General features: G+C 50.1%; 1 protein-coding gene across 1 annotated transcript in view; it reads left to right on the plus strand.

Annotated features, from left to right (window-relative positions):
- Positions 1 to 214: 214 nt before the first annotated feature.
- The window catches only part of Cux1 (cut like homeobox 1), a 221,838-nt gene continuing 204,589 nt past the window's right edge, over positions 215 to 17,463 (plus strand). The window contains exon 1 of the mRNA XM_055606622.1: positions 215 to 406. Within this exon, the coding sequence (XP_055462597.1) occupies positions 230 to 406 (177 nt within the window). The 5' untranslated portion in view covers positions 215 to 229. The remainder of the gene's footprint in view (positions 407 to 17,463) is intronic.

Consider the following 17,463-nt stretch of genomic DNA (forward strand, 5'->3'; position numbering starts at 1 on the left):
TGTGTGAGCGGCGGGGGGACAGCGGAGCGGACCGGCCCGCCCGCGCGGAGGGAGAACTCGGCCGGCGGGGGCGCGCGGGGTCGGCCCCGGGGGCGGGCGGGCGCGGGGGGACGGCTGCAACTTTCCGCCGAGCACGCCGGCCGCGCGTCAGGCACCGCCCGCGCTGCCCCGGTGACCGTCGCTCTCCCGCGGAGGCTGCTCCGTCCTCTCCGCCGCGGCCCCGGGAGCCATGCAGCGCGCGGCCGGCCCGCTCCCGGCGGCCCCGCTGGACCGCGCGGGGCCCGGCTGTGGGTCCCCGCCGCCCGCCCCCGGCGGCCCCGCTCGTGCTGGCTCCGCTCTCCCCGCGCCTGGACAGCCCCGGGACCCTGCCAGGTGGATGTTGTGCGTGGCCGGAGCCACGCTGAAGGTGAGCGGCCAAGGAGCCCTCAGAGCTTTGGTCACTGGGGACGCAGAGAGAGGGGCAGTCTGTGGTGCACGGCCGCAGCCTGGCGCTGTGTGTGTCTGTGTGTCTGTGTGCGTGTGTGTCTTTGTGTGTGATGTTCTGTAACAGCTTTGGGAACTAACTGCCTTTGCTCCCAACTCTGAAGTGCTTGAACATGAACTTGGGTGAACTTTGCTCACCCGGAGGACTGGAGAGATCTGCTAACCCCTAGCACCCTCGCAGTCCTAAACAAACGAACTCCACACGGAGGCCTATGGGAAACGGGGCCGGCCGGATTAAACGAACCCGAGTGGAGTGAAACAACTTTAATTGAGCCTGCTGCTTCTTCCCTTGCCTACGTGAGGACGTTAAAGCCGACTCACACTCGTTATGAAATTTCCTCCTGTTTCTCTCTTAACTAGAAGACTATGTGAAATATTTTTTTTCCGATAAGATTAAAACTTAAAGAAGTTTGAGTATTTATTGACTGAAATGGATTACTCCACAGACTGTTGTGTAAATTAGATCCCTGAACGTAATGAACGCGGCCGGATGACATTTTTTGATTAATTGGTCTACCCTATTTTAGTAAAAATAGCTCCCTTTTACCATAATTTAGTTCCTGTGCACACTGTAAAACCCGTTGTGGAATTTTAAGAAACAAACCTTAATATTCACTGCCCCCACGTCACATCCTAGTTCAATATCAGGATAAAGCTCCTTTATTGAGCATTCCCAAAGAAGACCAGAAAAAAAGATTTGGTTTCTTGAGAATTAGTAGATTTTTATGAAAGTGGTGGATATCAGCGTCGTCCCCCCCCCCCCCACATTGATGAACTTTAGGGGGTCATCTTGAGGACGTGTAAGCAGATGGCTTTATTGAAAGTTTCCCTGAGGTTGACGTGAATGAACTTTATGTTGAGCTTAAGACAACAACAAACCAACGTCTTTGTTTAAGCACTGTTCTGGTTACAGTCTGTTGCCGTTTGGTAGATAAACCGTTTGGCCTCCAGTGGTTCCAACTGTGTCACTGATGGCAGGTTTGAAAGCCCTCGCTTGAACGAGGAGTGACAAAGGCCGAGTGAGCCAGGACTGCTCCTTCATCTGGGGCCTGATCCAGGGGTTCTGAGTGGATGTGAGGTTCCCTCCTGTGGTCGGGTGGGAGTTTTCAGGTGACTCCGGAAGCGTAGTTCAGGTCTCAGGAAGGGTGCTGCAGGCCCCGCACCTCCTCAGCTTCTGGCAGGCTGTGTTCTTAGTCCCCTGCTTCCTAAGGCCGCCTTGGGAACTGGAGTGGATGTCTGTCCCTGAAGAGTTTCTGAAAACAGGCCTGTTTCCTTTCTCATCCGCAACCAAGGCTCGTGGGGCACAAACTTAGAGTGCCCTAGTGTCGCTAAGACTAGTTGAACAAGTTTTGATCCTCTCCCAGACTTGTAAAAAAGAAACTTTTTTTTTAAAATAAGAAAAAGACCATTGTATAAGTTTATCTTTTAAGTACATGTTTGAGCAGAGGCATATTTAACTCTTGTAACTTGTTTTCAGATTAGTGGAGCTCTCAATGTTTGGGGGAACAAACAGGGCCTGCTTGTGGCTGTATCCCTTTGGGGTGTTTTCATTATAGTGTGACATGTTCTTTTCTTGAGAATCCTCTGCAAAAGTGAACTTTGAAAATGTTCTCTTCCCAAGTCAGAAAACGAATTCAGGTTTTGCTGCAAGTCCGTGTTCTGGTTGCTTCTGTCTGTCCCCACTATGGAAGCGCCCACGTTTGTGTGTTTATGTGCGTTTGCAGCAGGCCGACACTGACGCTGCCCTTTGTAGTGAGCATGTGATTTCAGCTACAGTCTCACGTAGTGCCTTTCATAGGGTAAGAGTAAACAGAGGATGCGGGGCACCCCTGTGCCGATCTTTTCTCGCTTCTTTAAATATGGGCATCTTAAGAGACCCGTGTGGGACGGGCTATTATCAGTTGCTCAAAGCTTTTGCCTGGGTGAAACCTTTTTTTTTTTAAAGGCACAAGTCAGTGCAAAGATGAAATAAATGTTGCCGTTCTTGATGAGGTTGGGTCCGTGGAAGTTCCTTGGCCTGTGTCTTCTTGAACACTCAGGTCTAACTAAGTTGGGAGGGACACACACAGCTCTGTCTTCTCGAGAATTACTCTCTCCTGAGCCCAGCGTGCCCACCTGCAGTCTGCAGCCCCACCGCGCCCAAGCCACTTAGTCCTGTAAAAGCCCCTTCTCAGCTGGCAGTCAAGGCAGAGAAACCTGGGAGTGTGTGGGAGCTTGTTGATGGCTTTTCTTGAGGTTGCAGAGAAAACAAAGCCAGACACAGAGTCTGAGTCTCTGTGAACGGATGGAATGTTTGTTAGGGAAACTTTGTAATTGTTTTAGGAGAAATTTCACCATATATGAAGAACCTCCAGAGCTAGGCTCCATTTTCACTCTTGGTTCCTTTTATAGTTTACAAAAATCTTGCTGGTCTATAACACAGATGCTCTGTGAAGTTACTGTAGTAGGTTATTCTCATATGTAGGATCGTAAGTGACTATAGGAATTATTTTAAATGTATTTGAAATTTAATACGTAGCTTTAAAGTATAATTGCCCTTCCCAAGAAAAGTATGATTTTTATTAGTCATTGTCAGTGGCAGAAATGTGTCTACCTCGTCTTTTTGTTTTGTCTGAAACTCTGGGTTATTGCTGCCTTGGAGAGATAGTTTTGGTTTCAGTTGAAATTCCCCTGCCTCTGATTGTTTAAACCAGACCCTTAATCTTATTTTAACGTATTTTAACCATTCAAAAGAACCTGGAAGCTTTGTTTTGTGTAAGGAGCACACGAGTGAGTGTGAACACGCCAGCAGTTCTGGTCTAATAGGAACCAGGAGGTACCCCTGGATTCTTGTGCGTGAGCCTGGCCGCAGCCACCGGAGGGGCACTGACTGCCAGTGCTTGTTCACTTTGTTGGTGACATTTGAAGAGAGGCCCACAGCCTCTCCTGGCCCCACATTACTGTTTACCTGGACGTCCTGGTCATGTCTGAGGGAAAAAGGATCTCAGAGGCAACAACTGGCCACTTTATGTTTTCTCTGAGACAGGGTCGCTTCACAGTCCAGGCTGGCCTCAGACTCAGAGATCCTCCTGCCTTAGCGTACTGAGTGCTGGGGTCACAGGCGCACATCTCTACTCTTGGCTCATCCATGTCTTTTTTTTTTTTTTTTCTTTCTTTCTTTTTTTGATCCCAGCGTATCATACATTTTGTGATAGCTTGATGGTGATTTGAGTTCAGGGACAAATTAGTTTGCCTAAAAATGCTATCTGTAATGATAGCATCTTTCTCTGAGAGCCTTAAGGAAATTAAGTTGGTCTGGGTGGATCTCACCAACAGAGCAGCGCCAGCGTCCCCTGAGCTTTCAGACAGCCTTCTGTGTCAGTTTCTGCGAGTGTGCTCCTGAAAGCTCCTCCTTGTCTGCCAGGTTCTCCGGTGTGTGCAGTTCCCCGGTGTCTCCAAGGATCACTTGGAGTTGTTGGTCTTGCTCACAGTTTCGGCTTTCCTGACCTGCACTGGGTCCCACTTTAAAGTTATTATTGTTATAATAATTTAATTGTTATTAAAATTATTTATTGTTAGGGTCTCGAGAGTGCAAGCTGGCCTCAAACTCACAACAGTCCTCCTGCCTTGCCCCCTTCCCAGGACTAACATTACAAACGGGACCACTGTACTTAGCTCGCCGTGCCTCGCTATTGAAGCTGGGTTCTGAGAAAATTGAAGAGAGCATTGTTTGCCAGGGAAGGGAGCGCCTTTACAGGAAGGGACCTGGGACTGAGGGACCCTGTGTTGTTGGCCTCCGTGGAGCTTCCCAGATGCCTCCGAGTCCCTGAACAGTGCTGGGCACACCGTGTGCACAGGAAGTGACCCAGTTGAAAGAGTCCGAGGGTGAACATGGCTTCTTGAAAGATGTCTACTTTGTTGTAAACCTCTTCAAAATTTTAAGTCTGTGCCTGGCCTGATGGTGCACCCCTTCAGTCCCCAGCCCTCGACAGTCTGAGGCAGGTAAATGTGAGTTTTTGGCCAGCCTAGTCCACATAGCAATACCTGACTGAAAAACGGACCAACAAAAGATTTTAGGGCTGTGGGTGGCAGTAGGTGGATGGCCTAGCATATGAGAATCAAAAGGTGGCATTCCCAGCACTGAAACACTTAGAGTAAATAAAAGATGTCAATGTTTTCAATTTCATCTGATTTTTTCTCTTACTATTGGAGGCGGCAGGCATTTGGCAGGATTTTTGTGTCTGATAGAGCCTGGGCCATGGGAAATGGGGTAGGAGGATGTGGGGTTGGAGGGGTGTCTTTCTGTGAGAGGAAAGGTTCAGCCCAGAGGCCACCTCCCTCCTGCAGGGATAGCACAGCCCTGCAGGAGACTCAGTACGAGGCCAGCTCCTGCTTCCTTCCATTAAAGCAGGCCACACCTTTGTGAGACTCGAGTCTGCAGCCCAGGCTGCCTCCCTTCACCCTTGTTTGAAATCGAGTGCTCTCCAGTGTTTGATTTTAATGCTGGAGGAAATTACCAGAGCTTAAACTCTGAACTGCCAGGAGCTGGTTCTTTTTCATGCTGCCTTGACTGACGCTGTAGAGTTGCCGCTGTTCTTCTCGGTAAGGAAATGCAGTTAACACTAAAAATTGCCCATGGTTGCTGGCAAGGCACCCCCGAGTTTGGTTAAGGGAGAGACAAACGGACAAATTAGCTTTTTTAAGTGAACATTGCAAAATGCCGAGCAGCGGAATGCCATTCTTTCTGTCATTAACATGTATGTGGGTGCTGACAGCTTTTTTTTTTTTTTTTTTAAGATGGAAGAGGCTCTCAGAGCTTATCTGTCCGGCATATGAATAGAGTCATGACTGAGAAAGCAGGGTAGTTGCTGGAGTGCCCAGTGCCGTTCCACACCCAGCACCACGGGGCACACCTGTAAACCCCAGTCCTGGGGAGGTAGATGAGGATGGAGGATGGTCAGAAGTTCAGTGTCCTTCCGCACACACAGTGTGAGGGCAGCCTGGGCTAGGTGAGGTCCCCCAAAAGAACAGAGTAAGCCAGTAAATCCTGACCCTTGTTTTCTAACACAGTTGGACGTTTTAAAGACTCAAAAGCGTGTGAACTGATTTTAAGTGCCATTACTTGACTGTTCTTTTGGACCTATGAGTACTTTGGTTTACTACTGTTTTCCTTCCTGTTGACTCTTGCAAATGGCTTGATGAAAGTTAGTCAAATGGGGCTGGGGAGGAGGCGCAGCAAGTGAGAGCAAAAGCACCCGGTCTAACCCTCAGCAGTTCTTGAAAATGGGGCAAGCAGCATGCTGGAACTCCAGATTATGGGGAGGAGGCAGGCTGTCCCCACAGTTCCCTGGTGAGCCTAAAAGTTTCAGGTGCCCTGAGAGACCTGTCTCAAAAAATAAGCTGCAGATGGAGAGAGGCAGACAGCACCTTCCCCCCAACCTCTGTAGTGAGTGTGTGAGCGCGCACGCACACACACACACACACACACACACATACACACAGTTTTTTTAAGTTAGCAAATGACACAGAAGGCAGATTCGTATTTTAAAAATTAAATTAATTTGTTGAACATGTTGTAAGAGCTAAGGGCAGTGGGCAGCTTGGGAGTGAGGTTGTCTACCGTGTGGCTCTGAGAGAGGTGTGGTGGTGTGTCCTTTGCTGGGTGAGCCGGCTCTCTGGGCCTGGAAGGCAGACTTGTTTTTCAAGAGCCGGGAGCCTGGAACCTCAGCAGGGCCTTAGGGTGGTTGGGTAAGCAGGGGCTACTGGGAGCCGCCCTTGGCCTTCCCAAGGCAGCCCCGAGCTCTGTCCCTCTGCCTGTCACTTCTTGCCCTGCTCCTGCCCTGCCAGGCCTGTCGTCAGTGTTATGACAACTGTTTTGTTTTTATTTTTAAACTGAGTATTTGTGGAACTTATTTTGAGATTTTTACAAGATAAGATATAAGAGAAAATTTAAATCACTACTTGAGAGACTTGGACATTACAATTTTTTTTTAAAAATTTTTTTATTGATGAGGTTAGGAAAGGGTTTTTCCCCTCTTGGAGACAGCTACATTCTTTTGCTCTGATCATCATTTTCTTGCGTCATTTCATAAGGCATGACAGATACTGGTGAAACAAATATACAGATTTTTTTTTTCTTTTTTCTTTTCTTTAAAAAACCGTTATTTACTGTGTGAAGTGTGTCCCTGGTGTGTGTGGGTAGGTTGGAGGACAGCTCTCAGGTGTCTTCTCTTGCAGCTGTGGGTTCTGGGGACCAGACTCAGTCTGCAGGCTTCTGTGACAGGGACTTTTACCTGTTAAGCTATTTTGCTGCCCAGCCTATTCTTTTATATTTTGACCCTCTTCTCTCTGCTTCTTCAGCAAATATCACCAGAGTGTGCTGTCATAACCAGCCACTTTATGTTTTGAGACAGGATTTTGGACTGGCCTGAACTGGCTGTATAGCCAAGCATGCCTCTCAACTCCTGATCTTCCTGCCTCTGCCTCCCAGGGGCTGTGGTTCTAGCAGATCGTCTCACCTCCAGACTTGTGCTCTTTCCTTTCTGTTTTTCGTCATGCTAGTTGGTCTAGAACTTGAGCTGGTGTGGTTCCTCTGGACTGCTTTCACCAAGAGCAGCCCACGGGGGTGAGGAGGTGCCCAGCACACAGACCTGAGATCCCGAGCAGAGCCGGGAGTTCCGCTCCGTGTCAGCTGCGAGGCTTGGGACAGAGGCTCATGGCCGTGGGAGCTGCATGGAAGCAGTGAGAGAGTGCTCACTCACTGACTCGCTTATTCCAGTTTTACCTCAGTTCCTTGCTTTCGCAACAGCTCGTGCTCGCCTCTCCTCTAGCCAAGTGGGAGACAGGTTCAGGTTGGGATCATGTTTCTGCTCGGTAGGCAAGTGTGGGGACCCTGGAGCCAGAAGGGGAGCCCGGCTGCTGAAGTGGTCCTCTCTCAGGTGACGGGGTCCTCACAGCCTCAGCAGCGAGCCCAGGGAGCCGAGGTGTGGCTCTGCTCTGCCACGGTACTGTGTCCTGGAGTGAAGGAATTGCCTTTCTGTGCCACCCTTGTCCACTGCTGCCCTCAACCGTGCTATCATGGTTTGTCAGCCGACATGGGATTGGGAAGGAAGGATGTTGCCAGTTATGGCTGGAGGTCATTGTCAGGGGAGTTAGAAGTGTGTGCGATTGTTTCACATGGCTTCGTGTTGGTGTGTGTGCTGTCATCCCACCGTTTAGTGATACTTTAATGAAATCTTTGTGTGTGTGTGTGTGTGCGCGCGCGCGCGCGCATACACACGCACACCCCACACATACTTTGGGGGTTGTTTATTGCTGGTGAGACTGTCTTTTCTAATGCTCAGGACCTGAGTTTATAATCTTAGCTCGTTTCAGAGCTGTCCATTTGAAGCAGGGTGGAATCCGCAGCAGGTGGGCTTGCCTGATGAGTCTTCTCAGACTGTCGATTTTCTTGGTGCCTGTCGGTAGATACCTGCAGCAGCTAGTTGTGGTGCGGGATGGAGACTGAGTTCTCCAGACTGGCAGACAGAATTCCTGATGGATGTCTGTCTCCACGGCATGCAAGCCTTTCATTCCAGCAGGAGCAAACCCAGAACTTGCTGGTTTGTGGACATTCTCCGGTGATGCTCTCTCTGGACGTCATCTGAGGGTTCAGCCTGATTGCATGCTTTCCTTCCCGACTGGAGGAGAGGCACACTCCCTTCAGGAGGAAGCAGGCTGAGTGGCCAGGAGGAGGCTTTGATAGTGTGCCTGGGGCTGCAGGGAGCTCACAGAAATCCACTGGTGGGGAATGGGCAAGGAAGGCCAAGTATGGGTGTGGGGGCTCCTGGGAGACAGTTACTGATTGGCTGGGGGCTCGGGGGCTCTCTTTCAAGTGCTACTCCCCATCTCTCTCATGCTGGGGCAGCACCTAGCCAGCCTGACAAACCAGGCGTCTGCTGTCCACCTCAGGGTCTACACCCCACCGTCTGTCACACTCTCCTGGGCCTTGCACAGGTGGAAAGCCTGAGGGCAGGGACCTTGCACAGGAGTCAGCCTTGCCATGCTCTGCTGGGATCTCGCACCACTTAATTTTAGAATGCAAAACTGATTTTTTTTTCTTCCTCCTTCAATGCTGGGAATTGAACCCTGGGCTTTGCTTATGCTGAGCAAACACTCTACCACTGAACTACAGTCCAGCTGAGATCTGGTTCTTAATGTCGTAGAAGGTAGGAAAGTTCTATTAAAATGACTGTGCCTGGAAACCCACTGAAGGAATGTGCTTGATTTCTATTCCCATTTATTAATTTCCTTCTTTGAACATGTTGGTTCAGATCTATGTATCCCCCTTGCTGGGGATGCATGACTTCATGCATGCCAGGCAAGCGCTACTAACTGAGCCTGTCTCCAGATCCCTAAACATCCACTTAAATAAAATTGGACAGAACAGTTTTATGCTAGAGATTTGCTGTCAAGTCTACCTGCAGCCTGAAAGGAGGGTGTTTCCAGCACATGGCAAGGAAGGTGCTCTGTCCAGTTAGAACCCAGCAAATGTCAGGGCAGGCACAGAGCTGGAAGTGCGCAGGTCTGGGTGTCTGGGCCGGAGGGATGTGTTGCACCAGAAGCTGTGGTGGGCCTGGCACCCCACCAGTCCTGGTCAGAGCAGCGGTCCTCAGAGCCCACACTGTCTGCTTTCTCATCACCCCAAGAAAGCACCACCTAGGGTATTCCTGTGCTGGTGACATCATTGTCTGGCTGTACAAGCAAATGCTCACGTGGGTCTGGGCAGCGAGAGCGGCCGGTGGGATGCAAGAGGAGCAGGGTGGCCCAGGGAGGGTGTGGGCTGCCGTTGTAGGGGCAGGGAGGGAGGAGGGGCCAGCAAAGGGAAGAAGCTTCATTACTTGGGGTAGTTATGGAGTTTGGGGGACTCCTGTGTTAAATGTCTGGGCAAAAGGTTGGTCCTCAGTAGGGGGATGGATTGAGACTCAGAGTTTGAAGCCCATGGGAGATACTTTGGCAGCTTTGATTAGTGCTTGAGAATTCTGCCAAATCGTATTTCAGCATAGAGCATAGAGCTCTAGCATGTGGGAGGCGCAGGGTTCAGTCCCCGGTACCAATGGCAGAGGGACAGCAAAAGGGAGGAATGGAGGAAGGGAAGAGGGAGGAAGAAGGGGGAAGAGAGGGGAGGGGAGAGGGGAGGAGAGGGGAGAGAGACCAGTCTATTCTTGTTGGAGATGGGGCGGGTGAAGTTTCTTTATTTGCGCATCTTATTTTTGAAGTGTTAGGGTTTGAACTTGGTGTGCTCTGTGTCCCTCACGGTAACTTTTCCGGCTCTGGATCTAGGGGCTCCCATGTTGTAAACGGAATGAGAAGGGAAGGGGCAGGCTGCTCACAGGATGGCCTTCCTAACTGTGCCAGCTGATGCCTGCTAGTGACGGGGCAGGGGAGTTTATTTTTCCCTGCTGCCAGCTCTCATTTCCTGGGCACTGAGCACTAGCAGGTCATGGCTTAGGCCCTTGGTTTATTCCATGGCGTCTGTACACAGCTCTGTGGAGGATTTACAGATTCCACTGTGTTGGGAGAGCAGCTTGTAGCTGAAGTCTTGGGTACTCCTACATGCTGCCTGAGAAGGGTTCTGGGTTGTGTGGTTTAGTGTAGCTGGGAGGGGTGGGCCTGCTTAGGCCGCCCCACAGGGCGTGTGCTGTGGAACCTGCCCTTTCCTCGTCCTGAGACTTCAGTCCCCACCTCAGGTAGACTTACTGTCGATGTGACACTCTGCACCTCCTCACCGCTGGAAGAAGCACTGCCTAAGATGCTGCTCTCGTTTACAGACCTCGTCAGGCGTCTGGGGCGGAGAGGCGCCCTCCTTCCGAATGGATGAGGCACCATGTCCTCATCCCATGTATCTATGCATACGTGTGCACGCACAGCTATGCTGGATGAGTTTTGGGGAGAGACTGTGGCTGCTGTGAATCTGGGTGTTGGGAAGGGAGTTGCTGTGTGTACTGTTGTGTAACTTGTGTTGGCCCAGGCTAGAGCTGCCTCTTTCCCAGACCCTGGAAGGCAGGACAATGTAGTGCTGCTGTGGGGTCACATAGCCTTGGGACGGCATCTTGCAGGCTATCCATTTTTTAGCTCACAGTGACTGACTTTCTGAGAGCTCTGTGGGTGGCCATCTGTCTGCAGAGACGCATCGTGGTCTCGGAGACACTCTACATCTTAGTTGTCTTGGTGGCTTCTCACCGGGACTGGAGCTTCTGGGTAACTGATGTGCTTGACATATTTTACATTTGCTGCTTTTGTGTGTGTATAGGAGAGTGCGCAGCACAGCGTATGTGTAAGGAAGAAGACAACTTTTGGAAGCTGTTTCTTTTGTTTTACTCCTTGGCTTCCAGGGGCTAAACTTTGGTTGTCGTGCGTGGCAGCAGGTACCCTTGCCTGGCGCTCCATCCCGCAGACCTTGATTGGGGTTAGGGATGACAGTGGTTTGTTACAAAATGATGAAATTAGGAAAAGAAAAACATAAAAAAATAAAGAGAAAATATGCGGAATGTGTTGGTTTTGGAAATAACAGTGTGTTTGAGTAAAAGAATTTGTTTTGTTTGATCAGCTTGTATTTTCCACAGGTTGCTTGGGCTGTTTCTCTGTGTGTGTACGTGTGTGTGTGTGTGTGTGTGTGTGTGTGTGTGTGTGTGTGAGAGAGAGAGAGTTTGTGCATGTACATGTGGGAACTAAATTACAGCGTTGGCTGTCATGTCTTAGATGCCATATACTTTTCCCTCCCCGAGACAGGGTTTCTCTGTGTAGCCCTGGCTGTCCTGGAACATACTCTAGACAAGGCTGGCCTTGAACTCAAGAGATCCCCCTTCCTCTGCCTCCTGTGCCGGGGTTACAGGTATGTGCCACCAGCCTGGCTCTATACCGTGGCCTTTGTGACAGGGTCTCTCACTGGCTGGAGCTACCAAGGAGGCTGGCTGGCTGGTGAGCCTCAGGGACCCTCCCATCTTCACCTCTCCAGCACAGGGATTATAGGTGTGCTTCGCACATTGGCCTCTTCTGTGAGTTCTGGGGTCAGACTTGGGCTCTCATGCTCATAAGGCTTTAACAGTGGATCCATCTCTCCAGCCCAGCACACGCTTCTCAAGCGTATCTCTTGGTGTCTGACTGCCTCAGACATTTTTGATGTGAAGTAAGCCCCTGAGCTGCTGGTGAGAGATCTCATGACAGAGTACCCTGTGTGTCAGGTGCAGGGGCAGGTGATTCTGAAGAACAGGCCCTGCCTCCTCCTCTAACTACTTGCTGAGTCGGTATTCAGACATCCTGCCTCTTTGTGCTAGGCTGGGCTATATTCTAGAGCCACAAGGAATTCCTGCCCCTCAGGAGCCTACATTCTTGTAGGTGAAACAGACTAGATGAAGAGGGGAGTGACGCGGGGCTCACCCAGGGTACTGGATGGATGGAGCAGGGCTTGCAGTGTAATACCAGGTTCACGGGACCCTCAGAGATCACCAGGAGACGACTCGATGCAATTGCAAGAGAGCTTTATTACGAGAGCAGTCGAACTCGGGACCCAAGTCTCACTGGGTCAGCAGCGATAGAGAAGTGGGACCCCGAGCTCTGAGTGAGCAGGGTTTTTAAAGGGAAAGACTGCAAGCAGCGGGTTTCCATGACAGCAAGCAAGGGGGCACATGTTTCTATGACAGAAAACTGTGGGGGGGGGGCATATGCCTTGACATTACAGGATTAGGTAAAAGTTAGAGGGGCGAGGTGACCTTCTCTGAGGCACATAATCACAGTGGGTAAGGCATATAATCACAATGACTATTCTTCTGAACTAAACATTGGGGAGAATTTTCCCAACGGATTCTCATTGATTATTGACAGGGAAATTGTCTCTATTTTCTATAAAGTATTTATTCTGTGATATTTCCTGGAGGCTGTTGCTAGGAGAGTTAACTTTGTTTTCTGCCAAGTGTACATTCTTTGATATTTCCTGGTACCTGAATTCAGTTCCAGTCAAGATGGCTCTTTATTTCAAAATGGAGTTATACCCAAGCTAACTTAAACTCTTCAGCAGCACAGCCCAGGAAGGAGAGTCTGTTCTGAGACCTGGAGAAACAACTGATTTCTAAACTGAAGATGAGAGTTGAAGGCTTAGATTTGCATTGCAAAATATTCCTCCAGAAGCTCCATATAAAGGGTGGACCGCGGCAAGAGGACAGCAAGGAGTAGGACTGGGTGTAGGTCGTGGTTTGGGAGTCCCCAGGAGATGTTGGGGGTGGGGGAGAGAAGCTCAGGCCAGAGCCCATCCAGATTAAATGGACCTAAGCTTGCCATTTGGGGCGAGGCCATGACAGAAATGGGACAGTTGAGTGGCCCATTTGGGCCAGAAAAACAGGTTGGAGAATGGCATCCATGACAGCCTGCCCTTCCTCAGAGGGAAGGGTCTTCAGTGTCATGGTGACACGGAATATCAGTGGCCTGTGGCCCTGTTAGCGGTGCAGGGTATGGGCTCTTTCAGAGGTCGGTCCTGATGGTACCCAGCTGGCTGGGTGCCAGTGGCTTATTCAAAGCGGGTGTGGTGATGGGCTCCCGGCTTCAGCCTTGGATGTGAGTCAGGTGTGCAGGGAGTCAGCCTGGGGTTTCTTTTATTCATCCCTGTTTGCTTTTTCTTGGTAATCCAGTGTAATTCCCTGGTTTCATGATGTAATTCTAATGGAATTAAACTTGAACACTTCAAAAATTATGTAATTAATTGTGTTCAGCTTCAATTACAGTGACTAATTATAATGATACCTGGTGGCAAGTCAGGTACGCACTGGTGGGGGGTTTGTTCCTGCAGGTATCAGGACAGACACTGGCAGGCATCGAAGCAGCAGCACCAGGCTGCCTGGTTGGCCATGGCTTCTTGGGCGCCTCCTTGGGAGAGCCCCACTGGTGGGCCTGCAAGAGAGGAGGGGATGACAGGCCAGGAAAGGAAAGGCTGTTTTAGGATGAGGTTGATAGAAAGGACCACAGCTCTGAAAGAAGTGGCTGGTGACCCAGGAAGTCAGGAAGTCAGGGCAGTGTTGGCATTCTGTCTGTCTGGGCAGTAAGCACGGGTGCATGCAAGTGCCCTTGACGATGCCAGAATTGGGGAGGTAGTAGCTAAAGGAGGAGGAGACAGAACAAGGGAAAGAAGACAGAAGTCAAGTATAAAAATGTCCCTGTTGTCCCATTTGCAGGAGGACAAGATGCAGGGACCTGGTGCATGAAAACAGAACTGTCAGACCCTAGAACACAGCTCTCGGTGTGCAGACTTTAGAAAGCCTTCTGCTGGCTGGAGGTGCAGCTCGGGGTGAACTCTGTTCCACGCCCAGCACCACATAAACAGGCTGTGATGGTGCGCGCCTGTAAACCTAGCTCTCGGGAGACAAGGATCAGAAGTTCAAGGTTATTTGTGATTATATAGTGAGCTTGAAGCCTGCCTCTGCTACTGGAGACCCTTAAAAAAAAAAAAAAAAAAAAAAAAAAAGAAACCCACCGCCCTTTTGCAAAGTTCTGTTTTGTGTGCAAAAGGGTTTCCTTCCTGATAAGCATCCCTTTATAGCAGTTGACTGTCCCTGCTAAAGCCACACAGTTGGCCTGTCCCTTTGATGGGAGGGGCAGAATTGTCCCTGCAGGGGCGTGCTGTATGTGTGGAAGATCCAGCAGTCTGTCCTTGCACAGCTGCCTGCTTGATGAATGACTGCTGCCGCCTTCTTCTGGAAGTGACTGGAAGTAGTTAGTGTACCCGCAGCACCTAGGTGGCCCTTGCTGCCGGGGCTTGTGCTTTTGAGAGCTGCTTTCTGTTGAGGGGCTTGGGACATCTTCTCAGAAGACTGATTCTTTAAGGCTGCAGCCCAAGTGTCCTGCTGTGGGCCTGAGGCCCTGTTGTACATGAGAGCCCGGCCCATCTCCAAGCTCTGGTTGAAACAGAGGTTTCAGTTAGGCCCAGCTGGTAGCCTGGATGCATTACGGTTTTGGTTATTGAAGGGAGAGTGGTACTTACATACATAAGGGGTGCGCAGCCCCTTGGGCTGGGGGAGGTGCTTGGTAGTAAGGCCCTAGTATAACATGCAAGGGGCCGGGGTTTTCACACCAGCACTGCAGAAGTTAATGCGGAAACTTTAGAAAGTGCTCTGAGAATTGTTCAAAGAAACAAAAATATCTTTTGGAAGGATCATTTGAAGATGCGCTCTTTAAGTCAAACTCACTTCATAACCAGGCCTCACCCAGTCCTTGGCCCCCCCCCCCCCCCCCCGCCTCCTGTACTGGGACTGCAGTGTGGCTACACTGACGGCCAGTGAGCCTCAGGGTCCTCCCTCTCCAGCTCCAAGTTCAAGGCTTGGTGCACCCATGCCTAGCTCTTACTGTGGTGCTGGGGTTGGTCCTCGTGCCTACACACAAGCCCTTTCCTGACAGCCCGCTCCCTGCTCTGTGTACACGCTTTTGTGTGGATGTGTGTGTTTACGATTCCTAGGTCCATTCTTAGGAGCTGCCGGCATCTCCAGTTACGTGTGTAACTTGAGCCTGTGGCTTTGGGGCCTCTTGGGTGACTCTTTCCACGGTGCATATTTTAGCAGCTGGCCTGCTCTCTGTTCTGTCCTGGCCTGGTTTTCCTCCTTACAACCCTCTTGGACTCCTCCTGCAACCCCTCCCCAACCTCAGCTGCTACTGCTGGCAAGCTGATTTTGTGGCAACAGCTGGCGAACAGTTTGGGGTGAGAGCACATTCCTCCCTTTCTTGCACACCTGACCTGCACAGCACCAAGGAATCCCCCTACGGCCCATACGCCCATCACCCTCTAGAGCCAAGCTTAAACCTCGTAGGGCTGGCTCAGGTGTGGCTGCTTCACTTTGGTTTTGTTTAGATAACCAGTGAGGGACTATGGCTGTAGTTGCTCCTAGCCTTCCGATTTGCCTGGGTAAGAAAAGCCTGCCCGGAACCATCACTGCCATCTCAGTTTTGGGGTCTTTAAGTCAGAATACTGTCACAGAGTAGAGCAGTGGTGGGTGTTTGCATCCTCGGTGGCTCTGAGGAACTGGATAAGCCGTCCCTAGCCACCTGTGGTGGGAGGTAACCTTTTTTCACCACTCCTAACGGTGCACCTGGAACAGAATTCCCCGCTGCCCTCACTCCTCCCGTCGTCTCCCTGTATAGCCCTGGACGGCCTGGAACTTGCTACAGAGACCAACTGGTCTCTGACTCACCATAACCCACCTGTTCCTGCCTCCTGAGTGCTGTACTTTCTTGCAGCTGAAGACCTTGTATGCAAGAGCTGTCCCACTGAACTGAGTCGCTAACCCCTGCAGAAACATGCTGTTTGTGTTTGTTGTTATTTTGTTTGGCTTTCTTTTGAGACAGGGTCTCACTACGTCGTCTTCTGGCCTGGAGAACTTGGTATATGGACCAGGCTAGCCTTGAGCTTTCAGCAGTCCTCCTGCCTCGGCTTTGCAGGTGCTGCGTGTAAGTGTGCACTACCACAGCACTTGTGCTGCTGTTTGTGTTGACCAGGGTCTCATCATGTAGATCAGGCTGGCCTTGAACTAGCTACAGTCCTCTTGATTCTGTCTCTGGAGTGCTGGCACTCCAGTGTGTGCCACTGTGTCTGGCTGAAAAAGCACTCTGAAACAAGATGTCATAATTAAAATCCAACTCCTGGGAGGTTTTTTCTGGTGGCCTTAGCTTGGCGTGGACCCAGAGGAGTGCCCTGGAGACATGCTGGTCCTCAGGGTGGCAGATGTGATCGTGGGAGAGATGCCCCAGCTCACATATCTAATGGCAAACAGAATCCCATTTGCCATGCCAGCTGTCTTTCCATACTTTAGCTTCAGCCAATAAAACATTAAGCAATTAGAATAGTTAATATTCAGTTCAGTATAATTAGAGGCTGGTGTAAATTGTGAATGAAATTGGCAGGTTCTGTAAGTTTCAGTGAAATGCCGAGGCTCTTTCTGGTCGGGACTATGGGCCTGTGGTTCTCAGTCTTTCACCTTAGCTTTAAGCAGGGACAGAAGCCAACTGCCTTTAGCGACACAGCCCTTCAGGACATCGTGGACTTGGATTATTTTGTTGAAAATCCTTAAGTCAGACTACGAATACTGTAATGTTCCTATCTCTGCGTGCGAGCATGAGCAGTCGAGCCCTGTTGCCTGCCTTCCTGTGGGTGCTCTGTGCACGCTGTGCACACCTCGCTCCGCTGTGCGGTGGGTCCGCCCTCAGGACACTGGGCCACCCTTATCCAGTGGGACTTGGTTCGTTCTTTTTTTTTTTTTTTAAGTTTTTCTTTTGATTTGGTTTTGTATGTAGTGCAGGCTGGTCTTTGAACTCATAATCTTCCTGCTGTTTCCACAAGTCCTGGGATTGTAGGTGTTTACCACTGTGTCTGCCTATTTTTTAATTTTTTAAGTTAGTCTTGGGGGTGGCCGATGGCTTCATGCATGCTAAGCCAGGGCTCTAGCAACAAAGCTGTGTCCATTGCCTGGAGCATCCGGGATGCTCTGCAGAGTGGCTGCGCCACCACACTCATGAATGACAGTGTCTCTCCATTCCTTTTTTGACGTATTTTATACAGATATTTATTTGTTAATTATTCACTTATTGGCATTCCGATGTTTTAAAAGTAGTACATTAGCGATTTGTCACTGTTTCCTGATCACTGGGATGATAAACCTCATTCTATAACATGTTAGCTGCGCACATTTTTTCCTTTGGTAATAAGTTCTATCTTTTTATTTATTTAATTTTGAGGCAGGGTCTGTGTGGTTCTGGCTGGCCAATTTGCTGGGTTGACTGGGTTAATCTGGAACTCACAGAGATCCATCCACTGTGCCTTTCAAGTACTGGAGTTAAAGTTGTGTGCAATCACACTCAAACCTGTCGATTTTTTGAAAACAATTTTTTATATATTTATAAGTATAAGTGCATGCGAGTGTGTGTGTGTGTGTGTGTGTGTCCACAGAGGCTAGAAGAGGGTGTCAGATCCCCTGCAGTTCCAGGCAG

Source organism: Psammomys obesus, unplaced genomic scaffold (genome assembly GCF_907164565.1).
Source record: "Psammomys obesus unplaced genomic scaffold, mPsaObe1.curated_primary_1811, whole genome shotgun sequence".
Classification (NCBI taxonomy): Eukaryota; Metazoa; Chordata; class Mammalia; order Rodentia; family Muridae; genus Psammomys; species Psammomys obesus.